The 24,467-nt window shown below is 55.9% G+C and overlaps 1 protein-coding gene and 2 gene segments (V, D, J or C); all 3 read left to right on the forward strand.

The window, feature by feature from the left end:
• Positions 1-7,174: 7,174 nt before the first annotated feature.
• Positions 7,175-7,874, forward strand: LOC113486214. The segment is given in 1 exon segment: positions 7,175-7,874. A coding segment is annotated over 1 exon segment (576 nt).
• Positions 7,875-11,686: 3,812 nt separating this feature from the next.
• On the forward strand, positions 11,687-12,213 carry LOC113486215. The segment is given in 2 exon segments: positions 11,687-11,775; positions 11,888-12,213. Coding segments are annotated over 2 exon segments (372 nt in total).
• Positions 12,214-13,567: 1,354 nt separating this feature from the next.
• LOC113486280 (immunoglobulin lambda-1 light chain-like) lies at positions 13,568-19,717 on the forward strand. Of its 2 annotated transcripts, none has more exons than XM_026860028.1 (4): positions 13,568-13,656; positions 13,769-14,056; positions 17,577-17,612; positions 19,221-19,717. In XM_026860028.1, exons 1-4 carry the CDS (start codon positions 13,611-13,613, stop codon positions 19,541-19,543), a joined length of 693 nt encoding a protein of 230 aa, XP_026715829.1. In that variant the 5' UTR covers positions 13,568-13,610; the 3' UTR covers positions 19,544-19,717. The 2 variants fall into 2 exon arrangements, with proteins under 2 accessions (XP_026715829.1, XP_026715828.1); XM_026860027.1 differs by having other exon boundaries at positions 13,769-14,053; positions 17,574-17,612.
• The last annotated feature ends 4,750 nt before the right edge of the window (positions 19,718-24,467 follow it).

The following is a 24,467-nucleotide window of genomic DNA, read 5'->3' on the forward strand; positions in this document are numbered from 1 at the left end:
CTGGATCCTTCTCCGGCTCCACGGCCACGTTAACCATCACTGGGGTCCAAGCTGAAGATGAGGCTGTCTATTACTGTGGTCAATATGAGGACACCTATACTGGTGCCACAGTGACAGAGAGCAATGGGGAAGTGATACAAAAGCCTCCTGTCATCGCAGGGGCCAGTTAGGAGTCTCTGCTGTCCCTGTTTGATGGTGGGGCAGGGCCCTGCCCTTGCTGCCCTGTGCTGCAGGTGCCTGTGCCTGGTGTCCTGCCTCGGCTGTCCCTTACAGCCCCAGGTCTGCCCCTGTCTGTGGTCATTTGAGGAGGGGATGATGCCCAGCAGTTCTGTCCCTGCTCCACAGCCCTGTGGCTCCAAGGTCCTCCAAATTACCCACTGACACCATAGCCCTGCTGGGTGCCTCCCTGCCCTCCTCCCAGCCCAGCTGTGCCAGGAGTCCCCCAGGGCATCACCCCTGAGGGGTGCAGCCCTGCTGGAACTGTGGCCCCAGCACCAGGAGGTGGGAACATGCCATGGGTTGTGCAGCTGGGCCAAAGCTTTGCCTTCAAACCCTGGGAAGGGACATTTCCCGTGGGCGCAGCATCTCTGTGGCCATGTGTGAGGCTGGTGGGGCAGAGCAGGGCTGGTCAGGGGCTGCTCTGCTGTGCCACAAGAGGAGCCTGTGGGCTACTCCAGCATTGGCTGTGTTTGCCCCGCGCTGGACCATTGGGCTTATGCTCAGCCTTGGCAGGAGCCCCCCAGCACCTCTGGCCCTTGGGGAAGCCCCTGACAGTGGACAATGTCCCACTAAGGCCCCATGACAGCAAAGGGCTGCCCAGCACCCTGTGCCTGTCCCTGTCCTGTGCCAGGAGCCACAGCCTGGTCACCTGGCATGTGTCTGGCCTTGTCCCTCTCCTCCTCGTAGTGCTTGCCCACGGCTCAGATCCCTGGGCAGACTTACTGTGCCCGTCATGGGCCATTGGGCACAGGGGCCTGTCCCACTGCCTGGGGATGGCCGTGCTCCTGGGGCACTGGCTGACCCCCATCTTCTCCCCTCTCTCCTCTTCCTCTCCAGGTTCCCTGGTCCAGGCAGCACTGACTCAGCCGCCCTCCGTGTCAGCGAACCCGGGACAAACCGTCCAGATCACCTGCTCCGGGGGTAGCAGCAGCTACTATGGCTGGTACCAGCAGAAGGTTCCTGGCAGTGCCCCTGTCACTGTGATCTATGCTAATGACAAGAGACCCTCGGGCATCCCTTCGCGATTCTCTGGATCCCAGTCTGGCTCCACGGGCACGTTAACCATCACTGGGGTCCAAGCTGAGGACGAGGCTGTCTATTACTGTGGTGGCTGGGACAGCAGCAGTGATGCTGATGTGGTGACCCAGAGAGATGTGGAAGTGAGCCACATAGGATTTTAAAATGGAGGTTCTCTGCCCTTCTCCCTCATGGCTGAGCAGGTATGTGGGGCTGGGGCACCTTCATGTCCCCTCTGTATGGCTATGGCTGTGAATGTTCTTCTGATGGTACCATGCCATGCAGGAGGTGACTCTGGATCTCTGCTTGTCCAGACAAAAAGCATGTTGTTGCCTTGTCACCTGCCCTGCAGCCTCCTGCTGCTGGCAGCCACATTCTCAGGCTCCTGTCAGTTCTACTCACAGAGCCCTGAGCCCAGTGCTTCGATTCTCTGCATGGGGCTGTGGGTCCCTATTTACAGTTAGGAACTTTGGGCACAGGGGTCCCGTACTGCTGCCCAGGGATGGCCGTGCTCCTGGGGCACTGGCTGACCCTCATCTTCTCCCCTCTCTCTTCTCCCTCTCCAGGTTCCCTGGTCCAGGCTGCGCTGACTCAGGCGCCCTCCGTGTTGGCAAACCCGGGACAAACCGTCCAGATCACCTGCTCTGGGAGTACCTACAGCTATGGCTGGCACCAGCAGAAGGTCCCTGGCAGTGCCCCTGTCACTGTGATCTATGCTAATGACAAGAGACCCTCGAGCATCCCTTCACGGTTCTCCGGATCCAAGTCTGGCTCCACAGGCACATTAACCATCACTGGGGTCCAAGCCGAGGACGAGGCTGTCTATTACTGTGGTGGCAAAGATGACGCTAGTGATCTCATGGTGACACTGAGCCACAGCCAAGTGAGACCTTGAGTGTCAAAGGGTCAATTTTATCTTCTCCTGTCTCCCAGCCAGCCTGTCTCCTCTCTCTGACTTTGGGGTTTTCCCTTTTCCCTTCCAATGCCCTCCCCCATGTGCCTATTGTCTCAGGGCTGTGACTATGTCCGCAGGGGTAGGGGTCCTGGTGCTAGAAAGACCCTGGCTGGGCATTTCCCGACTGCCCAATATCCACGTGAGGGGCAGAGGAGCCTGGGGCAGCATTAGGAACTAGAACCTTTGGAAGTGCCCCAGAAAAGCTTTGCTGCATTTCTGTTCCCCCAGGCTGGGTATTGCCTAGGGCCCTGTGGTCTTGCCGCCACCCTGGGTGTGCAGGTCTCAGTGCATGGGCATTTGCCACGCCGTGGGAGCCCTGGGCACTGTGTCTGGGCAGGGAGAGCTTCTGCCTCAGCCCCTTGCTCTCACGCAACTCTGACTGAGCCGCCCTCATGTCCGTGTCCCTTGGGCACAGCAGCTATATCTAGGGTGGGAGTAGCAGCAATGCTTATGGCTGGTACCAGCAGAAGGTCCCTGGCAGTGCCCCTGTCACTGTGATAACACCAACAGACCCTCGGGCATCCCTTCGCGATTCTCCGGATCCCAGTCTGGCTCCACAGCCACGTTAACCATCACTGGGGTCCAAGCTGAGGACGAGGCTGTCTATTACTGTGGTGGCTGGGACAGCAGCAGCAGCAGCTATGGTGTGTGCTGACCGTGAGTGAGACAAAGCCTTGAAAGTCAGGGGAAGGTTTTCAGACCTTGTCCCTCCTGGCCAAGCCTTGGTGTGGCTGTGGGGCTGAGGCAGGTTCCTGTTCCCTCTGCACAGCCATGGCTGTGAATGTCCTCCCTTTCATGTCCTAGAGCACTGGATGACTCCTTGTCCTGGGACTATTGTCCTTCTCCCCCCAAAATTCACAGTGTGGCCTTGTCTGACATCCTGCTGTCTCTTCCTCCTGATGACCATGTCTTCCTGCTGCTGCTCCAGCTGCCTCTGCGCGGGGATGTGCTGGGCTCGGCTCTGTAAGAGACAAGATTAACCGGGCCTGCGAGAAACTAAGAAAAACAGGCTGAGAAAGCAAAAGTTGAGGCTGATTGAAGGAATGCCTCAAACACTCGCAAAGCAAAACTGAGTCACAGGTTGGATGTTGTGGAGGTCGAAGTTGATAAGGCTGCCCGAGTAACACAGGATGCAGCTGGAGGAGGGAGCCCTGTGGAGACAGGACGGCTCTGCTCTGGGGCTCCTGGCCAGATTTCAAGGGCCATCTGTCCGGTGAATGACCTTTGCTTCATTATCCACGAAATGCATATTAAAATTAACACTCCTCAATATGCTAATGAAGGCAAACATGATCATGCTAATTACATCATCCCATGAAACACCTTACCCCTCCCCATAGATGGGATACATAGGGATGTGGGTCAGCCTAGGGGACAGACCCAAGGAAAGAGTGTATAAATCAAGGCAGGGGAAGAAAGGGGGTGACAGGGAGAGTGCAGTGAAGCAAAGAAGACGGATGCAAGCGAAAAAGACAGCTGCCTCCTGGAACCTTTGCTGGCGGGATCAGCACAAAAACCGAGACCGGTGATCTGTATTTCCCCATTCCCTCTATCTCCCTCTTTCTCCTTTTACATAACGAAATGCAAGGCATATTGTATTGCTTGCCACAACTTACTATATACTTAGCCAGTTATTGTGTATTCAATTAGCACACTGTGCGTAGTTAATAAATGTTTGGACTTGGAGATTTGTTGTCCGCTCCATTGGGAATTTGTAAACCTGAGTCACTTGTCTCCCTCATCTGAGCGGGCTGTAACAGGCTCTGCTCCCTAGAGTTGCCTGTGACCGTGTCTGGGTGTCTTCTCTGACTGTGGCACTCCGTGACCCGCTGCCTGGGGAGGGCTGTGCTCCTGGAGCACTGGCCAACCCCCATCTTCTCCAGTCTCTCTCCCTCTCCAGGTTTCCTGGTCCAGGCAGCACTGACTCAGCCGCCCTCGGTGTCCCCAAACCTGGGTCAGGCCATCCAGATCACCTGCTCTGGGAGCAGCTATAGCTGGTATGGCTGGTACCAGCAGAAGGTACCTGGCCGTGCCCCTCTCACTCTGATCTACGATAGCACAAAGAGACCCTCGGGCACCACTTTCTGCAAGTCTGGCTCCATGGGCAAATTAAGCATCACAGGTGTCCAAGCTGAGGGCGAGGCTGTCCATTACTGTGGTAAATATGAGGACTGTTATAATGGTACCACGGAGTAATGGGAAAGTGATACAAATCCTGCCGCCACTGCAGGGGCCAGTTAGGAGTCTCTGCTGTCCCCGTTTGATGGTGGGGCAGGGCCCTGCCCTTGCTGCCCTGTGCTGCAGGTGCCTGTGCCTGGTGTCTTGGCTCAGACATCCCTTACAGCCCCAGGTCTGTGCTTATCCCCTGCCAGTTGGGAAAGGGATGACATCAGCAGCTCTGCGGATCCAAGGTCCCCTGCTGTCCCCACCTGACACCATAGCCCTGCTGGGTGCCTCCCTGCCCTCCTCCCAGCCCAGCTGTGCCAGGAGTCCCCCCAGGGCATCACCCCTGAGGGGTTCAGCCCTGCTGAAACTGTGGCCCCAGCACCAGGAGGTGGGAACATGCCATGGGCTGTGCAGCTGGGCCAAAGCTTTGCCTTCAAACCCTGGGAAGGGACATTTCCCGTGGGCGCAGCATCTCTGCGGCCATGTGTGAGGCTGGTGGGGCAGAGCAGGGCTGGTCAGGGGCTGCTCTGCTGTGCCACAAGAGGAGCCTGTGGGCTACTCCAGCGTTGGCTGTGTTTGCCCCGCGCTGGACCATTGGGCTTATGCTCAGCCTTGGCAGGAGCCCCCCAGCACCTCTGGCCCTTGGGGAAGCCCCTGACAGTGGGCAATGTCCCACTAAGGCCCCATGACAGCAAAGGGCTGCCCAGCACCCTGTGCCTGTCCCTGTCCTGTGCCAGGAGCCACAGCCTGGTCACCTGGCATGTGTCTGGCCTTGTCCCTCTCCTCCTCGTAGTGCTTGCCCACGGCTCAGATCCCTGGGCAGACTTACTGTGCCCGTCATGGGCCATTGGGCACAGGGGCCTGTCCCACTGCCCAGGGATGGCCGTGCTCCTGGGGCACTGGCTGACCCCCATCTTCTCCCCTCTCTCCTCTCCCTCTCCAGGTTCCCTGGTCCAGGCAGCGCTGACTCAGCCGCCCTCCGAGTAAACGAACCTGGGACAAACTGTCCAGATCACCTGCTCTGGGAGTACCTATGAATATGGCTGGTACCAGCAGAAGGTCCCTGGCAGTGCCCCTGTCACTGTGATCTACTACAATGACAAGAGACCCTCGGGCATCCCTTCGCGATTCTCTGGATCCAAGTCTGGCTCCACGGGCACGTTAACCATCACTGGGGTCCAAGCTGAGGACGAGGCTGTCTATTACTGTGGTGGCTGGGACAGCAGCAGCAGCAGCTATGGTGTGTGCTGACCGTGAGTGAGACAAAGCCTTGAAAGTCAGGGGAAGGTTTTCGGACCTTGTCCCTCCTGGCCAAGCCTTGGTGTGGCTGTGGGGCTGAGGCAGGTTCCTGTTCCCTCTGCACAGCAAAGAAGACGGATGCAAGCGAAAAAGACGGCTGCCTCCTGGAACCTTTGCTGGCGGGATCAGCGCAAAAACCGAGACCGGTGATCTGTATTTCCCCATTCCCTCTATCTCCCTCTTTCTCCTTTTACATAACGAAATGCAAGGCATATTGTATTGCTTGCCACAACTTACTATATACTTAGCCAGTTATTGTGTATTCAATTAGCACACTGTGCGTAGTTAATAAATGTTTGGACTTGGAGATTTGTTGTCCGCTCCATTGGGAATTTGTAAACCTGAGTCACTTGTCTCCCTCATCTGAGCGGGCTGTAACAGGCTCTGCTCCCTAGAGTTGCCTGTGACCGTGTCTGGGTGTCTTCTCTGACTGTGGCACTCCGTGACCCGCTGCCTGGGGAGGGCTGTGCTCCTGGAGCACTGGCCAACCCCCATCTTCTCCAGTCTCTCTCCCTCTCCAGGTTTCCTGGTCCAGGCAGCACTGACTCAGCCGCCCTCGGTGTCCCCAAACCTGGGTCAGGCCATCCAGATCACCTGCTCTGGGAGCAGCTATAGCTGGTATGGCTGGTACCAGCAGAAGGTACCTGGCCGTGCCCCTCTCACTCTGATCTACGATAGCACAAAGAGACCCTCGGGCGCCACTTTCTGCAAGTCTGGCTCCATGGGCAAATTAAGCATCACAGGTGTCCAAGCTGAGGGCGAGGCTGTCCATTACTGTGGTAAATATGAGGACTGTTATAATGGTACCACGGAGTAATGGGAAAGTGATACAAATCCTGCCGCCACTGCAGGGGACAGTTAGGAGTCTCTGCTGTCCCCGTTTGATGGTGGGGCAGGGCCCTGCCCTTGCTGCCCTGTGCTGCAGGTGCCTGTGCCTGGTGTCTTGGCTCAGACATCCCTTACAGCCCCAGGTCTGTGCTTATCCCCTGCCAGTTGGGAAAGGGATGACATCAGCAGCTCTGCGGATCCAAGGTCCCCTGCTGTCCCCACCTGACACCATAGCCCTGCTGGGTGCCTCCCTGCCCTCCTCCCAGCCCAGCTGTGCCAGGAGTCCCCCCAGGGCATCACCCCTGCTGGGTTCAGCCCTGCTGAAACTGTGGCCCCAGCACCAGGAGGTGGGAACATGCCATGGGCTGCGCAGCTGGGCCAAAGCTTTGCCTTCAGACCCTGGGAAGGGACATTTCCCGTGGGCGCAGCATCTCTGTGGCCATGTGTGAGGCTGGTGGGGCAGAGCAGGGCTGGTCAGGGGCTGCTCTGCTGTGCCACAAGAGGAGCCTGTGGGCTACTCCAGCGTTGGCTGTGTTTGCCCAGTGCTGTCCCATTTGGGCTCATGCTCAGCCTTGGCAGGATCCCCCCAGCACCTCTGGCCCCCAGGGATACTCCTAGAGCTGGGCAATGTCCCCCTAAGAGCCCGTGACAGCAAAGGGCTGCCCAACACCCTGTGCCTGTCCATCTGCTATGCTGGGAGGTGGCCTGGTCACTTGGCATGAGTTTGACCTTGTCCCTCTCCTCTTCATGATGTTTGCCCATGGCTCAGATCCCTGGGCAGACTCAGTGTGCCCGTCATGGGCCATTGGGCACAGGGGCCTGTCCCACTGCCTGGGGATGGCCGTGCTCCTGGGGCACTGGCTGACCCCCATCTTCTCCCCTCTCTCCTCTCCCTCTCCAGGTTCCCTGGTCCAGGCAGCGCTGACTCAGCCGCCCTCCGTGTCAGCGAATTTGGGACAAACCGTCCAGATCACCTGCTCCGGGGTTAGCAGTTACGGTTATGCTGGCTGGTACCAGCAGAAGGTCCCTGGCAGTGCCCCTGTCACCGTGATCTACTGGAATGACAACAGACCCTCAGACATCCCTTCACGATTCTCTGGATCCTTCTCCGGCTCCACGGCCACGTTAACCATCACTGGGGTCCAAGCTGAAGATGAGGCTGTCTATTACTGTGGTCAATATGAGGACACCTATACTGGTGCCACAGTGACAGAGAGCAATGGGGAAGTGATACAAAAGCCTCCTGTCATCGCAGGGGCCAGTTAGGAGTCTCTGCTGTCCCTGTTTGATGGTGGGGCAGGGCCCTGCCATGGCCCTGCCCTAGCTGCCCTGTGCTGCAGGTGCCTGTGCCTGGTGTCCTGCCTCGGCTGTCCCTTACAGCCCCAGGTCTGTGCCTGTCTGTGGTCATTTGAGGAGGGGATGATGCCCAGCAGTTCTGTCCCTGCCCCACAGCCCTGTGTGTCCGAGGTCCTCCAAATTACCCACTGACACCATAGCCCTGCTGGGTGCCTCCCTGCCCTCCTCCCAGCCCAGCTGTGCCAGGAGTCCCCCAGGGCATCACCCCTGAGGGGTTCAGCCCTGCTGAAACTGTGGCCCCAGCACCAGGAGGTGGGAACATGCCATGGGCTGCGCAGCTGGGCCAAAGCTTTGCCTTCAAACCCTGGGAAGGGACATTTCCCGTGGGCGCAGCATCTCTGTGGCCATGTGTGAGGCTGGTGGGGCAGAGCAGGGCTGGTCAGGGGCTGCTCTGCTGTGCCACAAGAGGAGCCCATGGGCTACTGCAGCACTGACAGTGTTCACTCAGTGCTGGCCCATTGGGCTTATGCTCAGCCTTGGCAGGAGCCCCCCAGCACCTCTGGCCCCCAGGAAAGCCCCTGACGCTGGGCAATTTCCCTCTATGGCCCCACAACTGCATGGAGGCGCCCAGCACCCTCACTCCATGCCCATTCTGGGTCAAGAGCCTGGTCACCTGCTGCCTGGCTGGCCTGGACCACTCTCCTCCTTGTGGTTCTCGCCCACAGCTCAGGTGCCCTGGACAGAATTGCTGCACCTGTCCAGGGCCTTTGGGCACAGGGGCACTATCCTGCTGCCTGGGGAGGGCTGTGCTCCTGGGGCACTGTCTGACTCCTGTCTTCTCTCCTTCCCTCTCCAGGTTCCCTGGTCCAGGCAGCACTGACTCAGCCGCCCTCCGTGTCAGCGAATCCAGGACAAACCATCCAGATCACCTGCTCTGGGAGCAGCTATGGTTATTATGGATGGTATGAGCAGAAACCTGGCACTGCCCCTCTCACTGTGATTTATAAGAGCAAGAAGAGACCCTCGGGCATCCCTTTGTGATTCTCTGGATCCTTTTCCGGCTCCATGGGCACTTTCACTAATACTGGGGTCCAAGCCAAGGACAAGGCTGTCTGTTACTGTGGTGTCTGGGACAGCAGCAGTGCTGATCAGGGAAATGATGCCACTGACTAATGGGGAATTGAGACACAGACCCCAGCATCAAAGAGGAAGGTTTTCAGCCCTTTTCCCTCATCGGCAAACAGAGTTGTGGCTGTGAGTTGAGGCAGGTTCCTGTCCCCTGTCCAAGGACATGACTGTGAATGTTCCAACTTCCATACCCCAAGGCACTGGAGGTGACACTGGGGGTTCCTTTTCCCCATCTCTATAATAGGAAATACCTCATCCCCAGCCCTGATGCCTTTTGCTACTGGCATCCCCTATCTCCTGCTGCTACTGCAGCTGCCCCTGCTAGATTGTTCTGAGCCAGGCCAGGCTCTTCTCCCCAGACATTTCTGTACCCATGACCAGGTCCCATTCCCTGTGAGGGTGTTGTTTCACTTCCCTGCTACTGCCAGCTCTCCCTGTAGGGCCATGGGCCTCTAGTCTTCAGCTCTGTTTGTGGGGCTGTGGGTTCCTCTGTGCCATTAGGGCTGTTGGGCATTGGGACCCTGTCCCTCTGCCTGAAGAGCGCTGTGCTTCTGGCGCAGTGGCTGATCCCCATCTTCTCTCCTCTCCCTCGGATCCATGGTCCAGGCAGTGCTGACTTAGCCACCCTCAGTGTCAGAGAACCTGAGACACATTCTCTGAATTATGTGCTCTGGGAGTAGCAATGAATATGGCTGGTTCCAGCAGAAGGTCCCTGGCAGTGCCCCTGTCACTGTGATCTACTACAATGACAAGAGACCCTCGGGCATCCCTTCGCGATTCTCTGGATCCCGGTATGGCTTCACGGGCACGTTAACCATCACTGGGGTCCAAGCCAAGGACAAGGCTGTCTATTACTGTGGTAGCTGGGACAGCAGCAGTGACGCTGACATGGTGACATGGAGCAATGGGGAAGTGGTACAAAACCTTTTGCAATCACAGGAACCAATTAGGAGTCTCTGCTGTCCTCGCTGGATATTGGTGCAGGTCCCTGCAATGGCACTGACCTTTCTGCCCTGTGGGGCAGGTGGCTGTGTCTGTTGTCCTGGCTCAGACGCCCCTTAGAGAGCAAGTTGATATGTGTGATTTGAGGAGGGACTGATGCTCATCATCCCTGTCCCTGCTCTGCAGCCTAGAGGTCAAAGGTCTTGTGAGTTTCCCCACTGGCACCCATGACCTTGCTGGATGACTCCTTGCCCTCTTCCCAGCCCAGCTGTGCAACGAGTCCCCCAGAGCAGGGCTGGTCAGGAGCTGCACTGCCGTGCCACAAGGGCAGCCTGTGGGCTACTCCAGCGTTGGCGGTGTTTGCCCAGTGCTGGCCTGTTGCGCTCATGCTCAGCCTGCCCAGGAGCCCCCCAGCATCTCTGGCCCCCAGGAAAGCCCTTGGCACTGGGCAATCTCCCACCACAGCCCCAAGACAGCAAGGGGCTGCCCGGCACCCTGAGCCTGTCCCCATCCTGATACAGGGCCCTGGGACTGCGGCTACAACTGGGGACAAAGACACCGGCTCTCGCACGTCACGGGGTGCTGCTTGTTTTCAGCAGTGACATTTTCTGTTTCCCCATGAGTGTGAGGGGACAAGGGCTGGGTTTGAGGGTGTGATAGGGCCAGGCTTTGGGCAGGGCTGCTGGCCCCATGGGGGCTGCACTTGTGGTGCTGGGAGCTGCCGTGTGGGCAGCTGGGCCCCAGGTGACCTTGTCCCCAGCTCTGTGCCCGGGATCATGGCGTGAAGTGGGGGGGCACATGCCATGGGCTGAGGCCAGGTGGGCACGGGCAGGGCTACACCAAGCACCCTGCGGTCCTCAGGAGAGAAGCTGCTCTGTGCTCCCCAACGAGCCCCGCTCAGCCCTGCTCCTCTCAAGCACCCCCGGTTACGATCCTGTGTGCTCACTGGTTGCAGATAATGTTCAGCTGAGGACCCCGGAGGGATGGAAACAGGGGCTTTGCTCCTGCCTCTTCCCATCCGTTTTGCTGTTGTTCTCAGTCCAGTCGGGATCAGGGCCATGCACAGAGGAATGACAACATCATGCCAGTTTGCTGAAGGGGGGGCATTGCCAAGAGCAAAAGACACTGCACTGTGTGCAAGCTCCCAGTATATTGCCAACTGTTTACATAGGTTCATTTTTACTTTTACATCCTACTGACCTTCAGGTTTTGCCTGTTTATTACTTACATGCTTGCCATACTCTGCAGGTGGTGTTTTTTACTGCTGTATTTCACACAACATGGTGTTACATAATGCTGCCTCAGTTATCCACAATCATGCTTCTAACCTTAAGGTCAGTTTACATTTTGCTAACCAGCAATTCTTAATTCCCACGTCTTGCCGCTGTAGTTTCTGACTGGGCCCAACTGGAACCCAACAATACACGCAAGTGGCAATAGCCTGGGCAAGGGCTCGTCCTACCACCCTCAGCCCAAGCACCAGCTCATCTGCTCCCCACAACCCGTGACGGGGGTGTTGGATCTCTGGGCAACGCTTGCCACCCTCGCCCCCAGCATCCTGGCTCTCCCTTGCCCTTTGGCCCCGCAGCCCCTGGGCTCAGGCTGGCGGGGCGAGTCCGTGCTGTTGAGTTTTGGGCTCTGAGCTGGGACGTGTCTCCGCTCTGTGCCCAGGAACAAGCCCCGCTGATCTGGGGTGGTGGGGCAGGGCGTGGAGTGGGGAGGGAGGTGTGGAGGGGAGAGGCGGGCAGGATCCGGCAGTGAGCGTGGGGTCAGATTTGCATGGAGGGGCCGTGCCCAGGTGGGTGGGCACTTAAAAGGGAGTCAGTGTCCAGAGCACAGCCCCATCGGCGTGGGGACACGGAGCTGGTGGAATCGCGCCATGGCCTGGGCCCCTCTCCTCCTCGTGGTGCTCGCCCATGTCTCAGGTGACATGGCCAGACTCGTTGCACAGGGGCCCATTCTCATGCCTGGGGATGGCCGTGCTCCTGGGGCACTGGCTGACCCCCATCTTCTCCCTTCTCTCCTCTCCCTCTCCAGGTTCCCTGGTCCAGGCAGCGCTGACTCAGCCGCCCTCCGTGTCAGCGAACCCAGGACAAACCGTCCAGATCACCTGCTCCGGTGGTGGTAGCTACTATGGCTGGTACCAGCAGAAGGTCCCTGGCAGTGCCCCTGTCACTGTGATCTATGATAATACCAAGAGACCCTCAGGCATCCCTTCACGTTTCTCCGGATCCAAGTCTGGCTCCACAGCCACGTTAACCATCACTGGGGTCCAAGCCGAGGATGAGGCTGTCTATTACTGTGGTGGCTATGACAGCAGCAGCAACTATGCTGCCACGGGGACAAGAAGCAATGGGAAGTGACACAAAAACTTGTCCCCATCACAGAGATCAGTTAGGAGTCTCTGCTGTCCCAGTTTGATGGTGAGGCAGGTCCCTGCCGTAGCCCTGCCTTTGCTGCCCTTTGCTACAGGTCTCTGTGCCTGTTTTCCTGGCTGAGTCATCCCATAAAGCCCCAGATGTGTGTCTGTCTCCTGCCCTGATCTCAGGAGGGGATGTGCAGCACTTGGAAACATGCCACCCCATAGCCAAGTTACCCATTGGTGGCGTCCAAGTTGAGGCAGAGGCTGTCTCTTACTGTGCTCGCTGGGACATCACATCAGTGCTGGTCAGCGTTATGGTGAGTCCCAACACTGGGGACATGAGGCTCAATTCCACTGTTGCCCCAGGGGCATTTGTGTGTCATTTGCTGCTGCCACTGCTGCTGCTTGGATGTGGCATTGAAGCACCACGTGTGCCTGTGCGGTGGCTCCAGTTGTGGGTCACCTGCTCAGCTCCAGCAGGTCCTCTCTGAGCTGGCTGCAGAGAGACAGCCCCCCTGCAGCTCTGCCCTGCCTCTGCCCATTGTGGTCTGTGCCCCGGGCACCTTGGAGGGGACAGCATCTGGGACAACATGGGACTGTGGGCGTGGGTGCATTTCCCACAGACACAGACACTCTTGGGCTGGGCATGATGCTTCCAAAGGTGGCTACGATCCCTGTGCCCTGTCTTGGAGCAGGGTTGGCCTGAGTCTGCCCCAACCACTGAGCAGAGTCCCTGGGATGCCTGGGCTCTGGCTGTGTTTGTCCAGCACCAACCCACTGGGCTCATGACCAGGTCATGGGGAGGCACTGCTGGAGCCCCTGGGGATCAGTGCTGCATGGCTCCTATTGTGCTGGGTTGTGGATTCCTGGGAAGAGCAAAGGTCTTGAGCTGTGGGGCTGGGCTGGCAGAGAAAGAGCCAGGGCAGACAAGCAGAAGAGCATGAGGGTACCTTAGGGGGCTGGGACACCTATAGTAATGATGTCAACTGTAGGTTCAACAGTGCTGGGGTTTGGCATCATACAGCCCCATCGCAGGCAGACTTGAGAGCCACCTGCCCCTCCTCGCCCCCAGCATCCTGGCTCTCCCTTGCCCTTTGGCCCCGCAGCCCCTGGGCACGAGCTGGTGGGGGGAAATCCATGCTGGCGGATTCTGGGCTCTGAGCTGGGACGTGTCTCTGCGCTGTGCCCGGGAACAAGCCCCACTGATCTGGGGTGGTGGGGCAGGGCGTGGAGTGGGGAGGGAGGTGTGGAGGGGAGAGGCGGGCAGGATCCGGCAGTGAGCATGGGGTCAGATTTGCATGGAGGGGCCGTGCCCAGGTGGGTGGGCGCTTAAAAGGGAGTCAGTGTCCAGAGCACAGCCCCATCGGCGTGGGGACACGGAGCTGGTGGAATCGCGCCATGGCCTGGGCCCCTCTCCTCCTCGTGGTGCTCGCCCATGTCTCAGGTGACATGGCCAGACTCACTGCACAGGGGCCCGTTCTCGTGCCTGGGGATGGCCGTGCTCCTGGGGCACTGGCTGACCCTCATCTTCTCCCCTCTCTCCTCTCCCTCTCCAGGTTCCCTGGTCCAGGCAGCGCTGACTCAGCCGCCCTCCGTGTCAGCGAACCCAGGACAAACCGTCCAGATCACCTGCTCCGGGAGTACCTACAGCTATGGCTGGTACCAGCAGAAGGTCCCTGGCAGTGCCCCTGTCACTGTGATCTACTGGAATGATCGGAGACCCTCGGGCATCCCTTCGCGATTCTCTGGATCCAAGTCTGGCTCCACAGCCACGTTAACCATCACTGGGGTCCAAGCCGAGGACGAGGCTGTCTATTACTGTGGTGGCTACGACGGCAGCAGCAGCGCTGCCACAGTGATAGGGAGCAATGGGGAAGTGATACAAAAATCCTACCATCATTGCAGGAGCCAGTTAGGAGTCCCTGCTGTCTGTGTGATTGTGGGGCAGATCACTACCATGGCCCTGCCCTTGCTGCGCTGTGCTGTAGGTGTCTGTGCCTGGTGTCCCGTCTCGGCTCTCCCTTACAGCCCCAGGTCTGTGCCCGTCTCCTGTCATTTGGGGAGGTGATGACCACCAGCAACCCTGAGGGTCCAAGGTCTCCTGCAATCGCCATCTCACACCCTGGGGCCTGCCGGCTGCCTCCCTGCCCTCCCAGCCCCCGCTGTGCCAGGAGCCCCAGGACACAGGTTACCTGCTCCCCCCTGAAATGCTGATTTTAGTCTATAAGGGAAGCTGTTTCTGGGGGTAGGTATTTGCACAAGCCATTGCAAGGCAGTTTCAGTATGGTTTATGCTGCAATACTGCATCCTACCCTTTCCCTTTTCGTTTGCTTCCTGGCATGTCTGGGAATGCCGTGGCAGCAACGGAGAGTGCCTGGCATGGCTTCCTTGGTTCATCCCCAGCAGCTGGGACACAGCAGTTGTGCGTGGCCTCCCCAGTGCCCACCCAGGATCAGTACCCCCTCACCCATCCCTGCCCCCGCTGAGGCCATGTGCCAGGCAGGTGCTGAAGGGCCAACACCCCTGGGACAGCCAGCACACCATCAGTTCTCCTCCATGCCTCCCTCCATGGAGAAGAGCTGAACTTTCATGCTGAGTGTTGTCCCCATTAATTGTCCTCTCTTAACATTGAACTGAAACCTCATCAAAGTCTGGGAATTGCTCAGAAACTGGCTTTTCAAAATAGATGGCATTGGCTTCAGCTAAATCCTTTGCATAGACAATTTCAGTGATTTTTGTGGCTAGTTTCATCCTTCGCACCAATGCATAAGCTTACCCAGAGGCAAACCAAACCTCTGAAATATGAAGTGCCTCAAACCACAAAATCTCCAAAGCATCATTTATTTTCTAGTGACTCAGGAGGTTCACTGACTTTGCCTCTTTCTATAACCACTTGCACAAACCACAACATTTGAATTTTTATTTTTTTTTTCAATTTAAGTTGATGCTATTGAAATTCAGTGCTCCAAGAGCTAGTTTGCTCAGAGCTGATCACTCTGTGCCCTGTGAGATTGGCACCACACTGGGAAAATACTTTATAAAGCAGTAGCCAAGCCTCGCCTGGGGAATTTGAATTTAATCTGTTCTAACTGAAACCCATCCTGGTTCACCCCTGCCTTGACTATTTCAGATGTATGTAAGCATCTGCATACCTTGCATAATTTTCTCTGCTGGTCCCAGCTCTTCCTCTTTACCAACAGCCTCTGATGCCTCCTCTCCAACCCTCTCTGCGTGCCATGGCCCTAGGCAGATGCTCCCAGGAGACGTCACTCAAGAGCTTCTGCTCCAAGGGGCTGTGAAGGCGAGGGCTAATAGGGTGCTACAAGGAGCAGCAGCCTGGAGTGCCGGGGCCACTGGCTGGGCATAAGCAGCTGCTTGGTGTCCTGCACAGCAATGTGTCATTGCATTTATTTCTTCTTATTTTCTTTGGCAGTGGGACCCAGCTGAATATCCTCAGTAAGTCACTCTGACGTTCACACATGGTCTGTCCAGTGCTGGGACCTTTATGGGTTGATTTTTTTTTCTTTCTTCAGCATCTCCATTAGGTTATAGTAGTGTGTCCTCCATCTGCCTAAACACACTGAAACATATTCATGTGTCTTTCTCTGACACGTAGAAACAAGGTTTTATGGGAAAATGAGCTTTGCTACTTGCAAAATGGTTTTGGTCCTTTCAAATCTGCAGACCCTCTGCTGATCCCCTGGGCTTTCTTCTGAGTGGGCTTGTCTGAGTGCAGGAGTTACTGGGTATATCTATATATTTGCCAGACAGCCAGATTATATTGGAGTTTATGAAACAGAAATTTCTTGACATTTCCCTTTCTCCTAAGGAGACACTCCCAGGTATGCTCTATGGTATGGTGAGGAAATATATAGGGGGTTGAAGTGGAAGGCTTCAAGTCTGAGCAAGAGGAGTTGGGCTTGCTGTCTCAGGACAAGGTTGCCTCTCCAGGCACTCAGGCTCTTCAGGCTCCAAAAAGCAATGTAGCTGAGTCTGTGGGCACTGGCTTGATCTCCTGCAGCAAAGGCAGGAGCTAAAGTTGGAGAAAGCAGCTGCCCGGGCAGGGCATTAAGTGCTGAGACATGTGCTGAGGTCTGTTAGGGCAGAAATAAAACACCCTGTGAATTCAGCCATCGGTCATCACACACTGATGTAGCGATAGGCGCCTTCAGCAAGCGTCCCAGGGCGTGATCCTCCGTCATGGCTGGCAGGCCTCATTGGCTCAGCGGGGCTCTGCACTCGCCCTCACGGGAATCAACCCCACAGTAGTGCTTTTGCCAGTGCCGAGATGCCGGATGTGACAAAGGGAAGTGTTTATTTACCCCTGGCAGGATGGTCCAACGCCCCGTGCCCAGCCCCGAGCGCAGGGCTGAGCTCTGGCACAGCAGCAGGGGCAGTGTGACAGCAGCTGGGGCTGCGCCACTTCCCTGCCACATGCTGCCCCAGCACAGGACACCCCAACACAGCTGCTGCAAGGAGACTCACCCGCCCATCAGGTACTGAAAATCCTGCCCAGGTAAGACTGCGAGCTGTGCCAGGGTCTGGTTTTGCCCCAGAAAGCAAGGCCAGGCTGCAGGGTAGCACAGACAAGAGGAGGTGGGGTGAAACCACGGCATCTATGCCAGCACTGGTGTTCCTGGGCAGTGGGAAGGATGGATGGATGGATGGATGGATGGATGGATGGATGGATGGATGGATGGATGGATGGATGGTTGGTTTATTCATGAGGTTTACTCACACATATACTGTCCAATGACCAGTGGCTCCCATTTGCCCCAGTGCAGCCATGGTGTGGTCTGAGGGGTGGCAGGACAATGGCTGGTGCCCGCCCAGGGCAGCCCACAGCCACCTGCATGGCAGCAGTGCAGGTTGAGGCAAGGTTCTGCCTGACATGCTTTAAGGGCACCCAAAGCCTCCATCAACACTTTCTCACCTGGGACTAACATCCTCACATGACAAGCAGGGACACAGGCTTGTAACAACAAGGTGCCTGGTCCTGGGCAGCAGTGGATCTCTGGAGCAGCCAGTGATGCAGCCACAGCTCTGGAGAGCCTGGCCAATGCAGTCCATGAGGGATGGCAGGGCCAAGGCCACCCATTTTGCCATGGCCTCTCCACCAGAGATACACAGTCATCCCCATATGGCTGTCTTGCTGCTCCAGCCCTGCCATATCCACCGGGGCACATCAGCACCATGCATTCATCCTGCTGTGTCCATCAGGACACCTCCATCCCACCACCTTCATCCTGCGGTGTCCATCGGGATGCCTCCATCTCATCACCTTTGTCCTTCCATGTCCATGGGACCCCAGAGCGCTCCTACCATGAAGCTGGAAGTTTTTGCACAGCCCTGTATCACTGTGTGGTGTATTCGGGGCCGGGACCGTCCTGACCGTCCTAGGTGAGTCGCCAACTTCTTCTCTGTCTGTCCTTCCCCACCATGAAATTGTGACATTTTGTCGATTTTCAGTGATTTTGGGGTTTTTTCCTCAGACTTGGAGCTGGGCTGGGGTTTGCCGCTGGTTTGGGAATGGGCACTAAATGTGGGGTTGAGGGTTGTGCCACAGAAGATAGGGGGGTATTTTCGCAATTGAAAGATCTTGAAATTTGGCCATAAAATGTGTCTGGTCTCAGGGAATCTATTTCAGAATCTCAGGTTTAGGTCTCTAAAAAAGCCAGTTTTTGTCTTTGTTAAAGAAATTAATTGTTAGACTAATGTCTAAGGTCTAAGTCCTCAACTCTTAGTCCTGAGGACCAAGTCCGTCACCCTTGGTGAGGAGCAGGGACTTCTCTGCAGGGTCCCGCACCTGAGGGTGCGGGCGCAGTGAAATAGCAGCCCATCCTCGGACATAAGTAAGCTGAAGTCGCACCTAACTTTGTGTTAAAATGGCATGTCCTGGGATCTTAACCAGAAGTTTTCAGGGGTATCTTAAAGAACCTATTGTCTGGGTAAGCTGTGTCAAAAATAGAGATTATTGCGTTGAAAATGCTGCCAGGAACATCATTTGTCTTTCTTTGTCTGTAATTTTAAAAATAATTTGGCCAAAAATCTCAATCTGAACCAAATTACTGGGGGCATAAGATGGAGAAAAATGTAGTCTGCCAATTTCTTTGGCAGAAAGTTTCTAATTGTGGAGTCTTCTGGTTTTTGAATAGAGATAGAGATAGAGATAGAGATAGAGATAGAGATAGAGATAGAGATAGAGATAGAGATAGAGATAGAGATAGAGATAGAGATTAGAGAGAGAGAGAGAGAGAGAGGGATAGAGACTTTGTACATTTGAGAAGACAGCAGAACCACCTCAGAGAGCCCAAACATCTTTTCTCCATCTTCCTTTGGGTGATTCTTAGTTGTACTTTTTCTGAGACAAGTCTGAAAGTGTCTAAAAGCAGAACTGGGCAGAAAACAGGATGGTTTGTCTTTGAAATTTTGATTTTTTAAAAAAATTGCCTTTTAAATGGAAAGAAATAGGTCTATGGCAACTAACCAGAGTTATGTATATTATATAAATGACATAATTATACATATATGTATATAATGATGTATACTACATAGATATGTAGTATATTGGATATTTTATATATGTAACATAATATACATATATGATGTATATTAGCTTATATATCTATAACATATAATGTGCATATGCACATATATATACTTATAGTGTATATATACAAGTACATATGGGATGTATGTATATGTGTTACACACATATATGTGTGTATATATATACATATATATACATTAAAGATATCTATATATATATATCTATATATATCTATATCTATCTATCTATCTATCTATCTATCTATCTATATATATATATAAAGATATATATGTAGATGTTTTCCAAATCTAAATAGTTAGAGTGATAAATGATAAACTCTTAGCTGCGGGGGAAGTGGGAAGTTTCTGGGCAGTGCCAGCTAGGCAGGCAGGGCAGGCAGGCAGGGGGCTGTGGTGGGGCACCCCCTGACTCCATGCTGCTCTCTCTCCTCCTTGCAGGTCAGCCCAAGGTCTCCCCCACCGTCACGATCTTCCCACCATCCAAGGATGAGATGTCGACAGGAAACAAAGCCACTCTGGTGTGTCTGCTGGGAGACTTCTACCCCAGCACCTTCACGGTGGCCTGGTTGGCCGATGGCCGCCCCCTCAGCAGTGGTGTCGAGACCAGTCAGTCCCAGCGGCAAACCAACAACAAGTACATAGCCAGCAGCTACCTGACGCTGAGTGTCTCCGACTGGAACAAGTACAAAACCGTCACCTGCAAGGTCATGCACGAGGCCGGCAATGTGGAGAAGACCGTGGACAAATCCGAATGCTTCTAACCCCGCCGGGACCTCCCCGCGCCTGGCAGGCCCTTGCCAGCCCCCTCCCTCTTCTCTGCTGCTGGGAACAGTGGCTCCCCCTCTGCCACAAATGTCTCTCCTCACATCCCCCTGTCCCCTGCTCCTGTCCCCCCACCCTGAGTGTCACACAAATAAACACAGACACTGAACTAGCGCTGGCTCAGCATCCCTGTCTTTGTGTCCTTCCAACCCGCCCACTCACCCCAGCATCTCCCCAGTGGCACCAGTATGGAGGAGGGTGGAATGGGAACACACACATGAGTGTGCACACACACACCCACACACACACACACCCACACACACACCCCACCCCACCCCCACATATATATATATATTGCTGGGGCTCTCTGCAGTTCTTGCTCACCCCTGGGGACCCTGATGAACCCCCTTGGAATGGCCAAGACCAGGGGATGAGCAGCCTGGGGCAGCAGCCTGGTCCAAGCCTCCCATGCCAGCAGTGAGCACATGGCCCTGGCTGTGCCGTCCACTTCCCTTGCCCACTGGCCTCTGGGTGCCAGGTCCTTTGCAGGGACACATGGCTTGTGGTAGGGTCACAGCCAGCCATGCCCCTTCGCCAGCCTGCCCTGGCTCTGTCCCCATTTCCTCAGTCACCCCCATGTCCCCCAGGATGGTGGTGCTGGTGTAGCCACCAGTGGTACACATGCACCACTCTGTCCCTTAGACCCTGTGTCATGACAGCGTGGGCCCCTGGATGCCACATGCTCTGTCCCCATCCCCAGCACAGCCCCAGGGTAGTCTCCCTGTGGCCCTGAATAGAGTGGCTTATGGACATGGCTATGCCGAGAGCACCAGTGCTCAGCTGCAGTCACCCCATCAGAGCTGTCAGAAGCCACCCTGGGGACAGGGGATGGGAGGACCCGTCCACGTTGTGTGTAGTTCTGGCAGAAATGACTCCTTGCCACCCTTTTGGTAAAGGGGGAACAGCCCCACCACATCCCCCTCCCTAAGCTGTATCAGTGCCCATGGGGTACCTGGCCCCACCAGGCTGTGGGCTGCCATGTGTCTCTGCAGGTGTTTTCTGGGGACACAGAACCATAGAATTATAGAATGGTTTGGGTTGAAAGGGACCTTTAAAAGTCATCTAGTCCAATCCTCCCTGCAATGAGCCAGAACATCTGCAACTACATCAGGTTGCTCACAGACCCGTCCAACCTGGCCTTGAATGTTCCAGGGATGGGGCATCTACCACCCCTCTGGGCAACCTGTGCCAGTATTTCACCACCCTCATTGTAAAAAATGTCTTCCTTATATTTAGTCTAAATCTACTCTCCTTTAGTTTAAAACTGTTACCCCTTGTCCTATTGCAACAAGCACTACTAAAAAGTCTGTCATCTTTTCTGTAAGGCCCCTTTAGTCCTGGAATTCTTCTCTTCTCCAGATGGACACCCCCAACTCTCTCAGCCTGTCCTCACAGGAGTTGCTCCAGCCCCCCAGGTCATCTTTGTGGCCTCCTCTGGACTCACTCGAGCAGGTCCGTGTCCTTCTGACGTTGGTGCCCCCAGAGCTGGACACAGGACTCCAGGTGGGGTCTCACCAGAGCAGAGTAGAGGGGGCGAATCCCCTCCCTCGCCCTGCTGCCCACACTGCTCTGGATGCAGCCCAGCACACGGTTGCCTTTCTGGGCTGCGAGCGCACGTTGCTGGCTCACAGGCAGTTTTCCATCCACCAATACCCCCAAGCCCTTCTCCGCAGGGCTGCTCACAATTCCTTCATCCCCCACCACCACTGATACTGGGGCACAGGAGGGATCACTGGACTCCTGGGAGCCGGCCATGGGGGCTGATGGCCAGTGAGGTGCAGAGATTAGCCCCACTTGGGGCAGCCCCCTGTCTGTCCCAGGGACCTGGACCCCATGACCAGCATGGCTCCTCCCTGTCTCCTGCTGGCAATCAGCTGCCCCGGGAAGTCCAGTGGCCAGCCAACACCTTCACCATGGCAAAGACCCCAGCAGCCGACAAGGAGAAAGCACCGCTCTGTGCAGTGCTGTTGGCTGTGTGTCCTCCCTGCTGTGTCCATCCATCCTGTCCACACCAGTGCCTCTGTCCTGTCTGCCTCAATGCTTCCGTCCTTCCTACCCACCCCAGTACCTCCATCCATCCTACTCACCTGAGCATCTCCATCCGTCCTACCCACCCCAACACCTCCATCCACCCATCCATCCATCCATCCATCCATCCATCCATCCATCCATCCATCCATCCATCCACCCACCCACCCATCCACCCATCCCTCCCAGAAAGCTCTGATGGAGCTGTCCACCCCAGCTTTTTAATGTTCTTTTTTTAACCAGTCTTTCAGCAACTACTTGAGGATTTCTCAGGAAATTAAGCCAAAATAAAACAAAAAATATTCTGCCAAACCCAGTCTCTACAAGACAAGATCTGAGGGGGCAATTTCTGCTCCCTGCACTGTTCCTTGTCTGGCAAAACATCTAAGGGAGTGGAGCCTCCCAGGGAATGAGCACTGCAGCAGCAACACAAGACCTGCCAGGAAAGCAAATACCAAAGAGGAACTTTGAGTAGAATTAAGTTTCTTTCATCCATCTCTTGCTCACATGGACACGGCAGGGTAGGCAGTGATGGCCTGAACAGAGCAAGGTAGGCAGTGATGGCCTGAACAGAGCAACGGTCCTGCTGCCAGCAAAAGGAGCCCCATGTCCCCCAGCACTGGGACCTTCCAGCAACAACACACCATTTTAGCATTTCAGAAGACTTTATTCTGTTGGGAAAACGTTGCTATTTACTCAGATAAAGTGCTTTTCTCGGTGTGTATTTCTGCAGGGCATGCAGCTATCCAGCCAGCCCTGGGTCTGCAGTCACATCCACAGCAGCAGCCTGAGGCTCCCGCCTGGAGCAGCATCCCCATTCCTGTCCTCATTCCTCTGCACTGCTAATGGAATCAGCAGCTCCTCGCTCCATGCTGTCCCCATGTCCCCATGCCCAAACCTCTCCCCTCTGCCCTTCCTATTTCCCCTGCACCCAGAGGTCACCCAAATACTGCCACCGAGCTCACACTGACTCTGCGTGGATGGCCACGTCTCCTGCCCCCCACACCCCATTCCTATGCCGGCTTTAGCTCCACGTGCACTAAAATCAGTTCTGGTCAAGCAGCTGGGCTATTTGCAGCTGCTATTTCTCTCTCACTGCCTGGTGACCCTGCAGTCCCTGGGGATGTGGGGCACTGGGAGGTACACCAAGTGCCCCAGGCCTCTTCCAGCCTGCCTGCATGCCACTGAAGGGGGTTATCCCAGCCAGTGCAGGCAGGAGCTCAGCCCCCGCAACACAGCTCCACTCTGACTCCCGGTAAAGACTCACACCTGCTCTGCCTGGGGCTGCCCTGGGGTGCCCCAGTCTGAGGCTGCTGGGGTTTCCCCAACTGCACCAGGCATTTTGTCCTCAACAGGTGACAGCACAAGCCTTCCCCAGGAACCCCATGCAGCTCCAGGGATGTGTGCGAGCCCTGCAGGGATGGGTGCCAGCCCTGAGGGGATGGGTGCCAGCCCTGCAGGGGCCATGGGCACTGTGCAGGCCCGGCAAGGCACATATGGGAGAGGCAGGGTGGGATGTGAACCCTGGTCTGCCTCAGCCTTCCTTCCCTCCTGCTTTTTGGCAGGGAGCTGGCAGCAGGGCTTGGACTCCGCCAGAGGTGCCAAGAGGCACGCTGTGCTTGAGAAGAACTTTACTGACTTTATTCTGGCTTTATCTGGCGCCCCAAACAGGCAAGGGAGTCCCTGCCATGGCACAGCCCTGTACATGGAGCAAACCCCCTCTCTCCATCACCCTGCACAACAGACTGGGACAATGGGGGCAGTCCCAGTGACCCTGCCCACGTGTGGGGTGACAGGCTTGGGGTTTTCCCAGGAAATCCTCTCTCCATGGAGCAAACCTGTCCCCAGGGCAGATCGAAGCCCACCGGGCTACCGCTGGCTCCGAGGAAGGAGCCAGCAGCAGGATGCTCAGCCTGCACCAGAGCCAGGGGAAGGAAGGAAATGCAACAGAAGGATCTGTCCTGCTGTGTTTCAAGATGAGCTCCTTTAAGACAGTTTCTCAGGCAGAGAGAGCCTGCAGTGGCAGAGAGCTGGCAGAGTTGGTCCTGGGAGGCTGCCGGGCTGTGGTTGGAGGTCTGGGAGGCAAGGGTCCCTGCAGCATGGCCACACACACCCGTCCCAGCTCACTGCTGGGGCACACAGACCCAGAGATGGCACCATCTCCTCCGCCCTGGCACTCAGCCCCTTTCCAAGCTCAAGCAAACCCCTGCCCACAGCATTCTCATCCCTGGCCTCATGATGCTGCCACGGCTTTCACCCAGGAGAGCCAAAAATGCCCCAAGGACTGAGACATGCTGCCAGGAAGGATGAACACTTTTTTTATGCTGAGAAAGCTCAAGCCTCAGTAATTATTGATTCCAGTAGTTGGCAAATCACACACTTAAGTAGTGGCTGAGGCTGGAGTGAATGACAGGGTAACACAGGAGTGTCTGTTCCAGTCACGCTGCCAGGTTTTCCCCTGCTGTAAATGACACATCTGGGGGGTAGTAGCTGGCAGGGAAAAGGAGTGGCAGGGCAACGGTTTTCACAGGGCTTGAAATCCATCTTGATGTACCACAGGTAAAGCCTGTCCCTTGGTGACAGGAACCAGACCAAGATTTTCATGGGCGCAGTTTGGGGCAGGCACCACTGGGCCACAAGCTGAGGTCTTGCTGCAGCTCTGATCTGGGTGGGCAGAACACAGGCACGTCTCTGACTTTGGGGGCAGGAAACCTCACTAATTATTGATTAAAAGATTTTGCTAAATCATTTCCATAAGCAACAACTGGCAAGAAAAAAACCTGCTGAATTATAGATCAGTGGCCCCGCCCCACCCCCCCAAGAGCTCCCACACTC

The sequence above is a fragment of the Athene cunicularia genome (genome assembly GCF_003259725.1).
Source record: "Athene cunicularia isolate RWA chromosome 15 unlocalized genomic scaffold, athCun1 chr15_part1, whole genome shotgun sequence".
NCBI classification, from domain to species: Eukaryota; Metazoa; Chordata; class Aves; order Strigiformes; family Strigidae; genus Athene; species Athene cunicularia.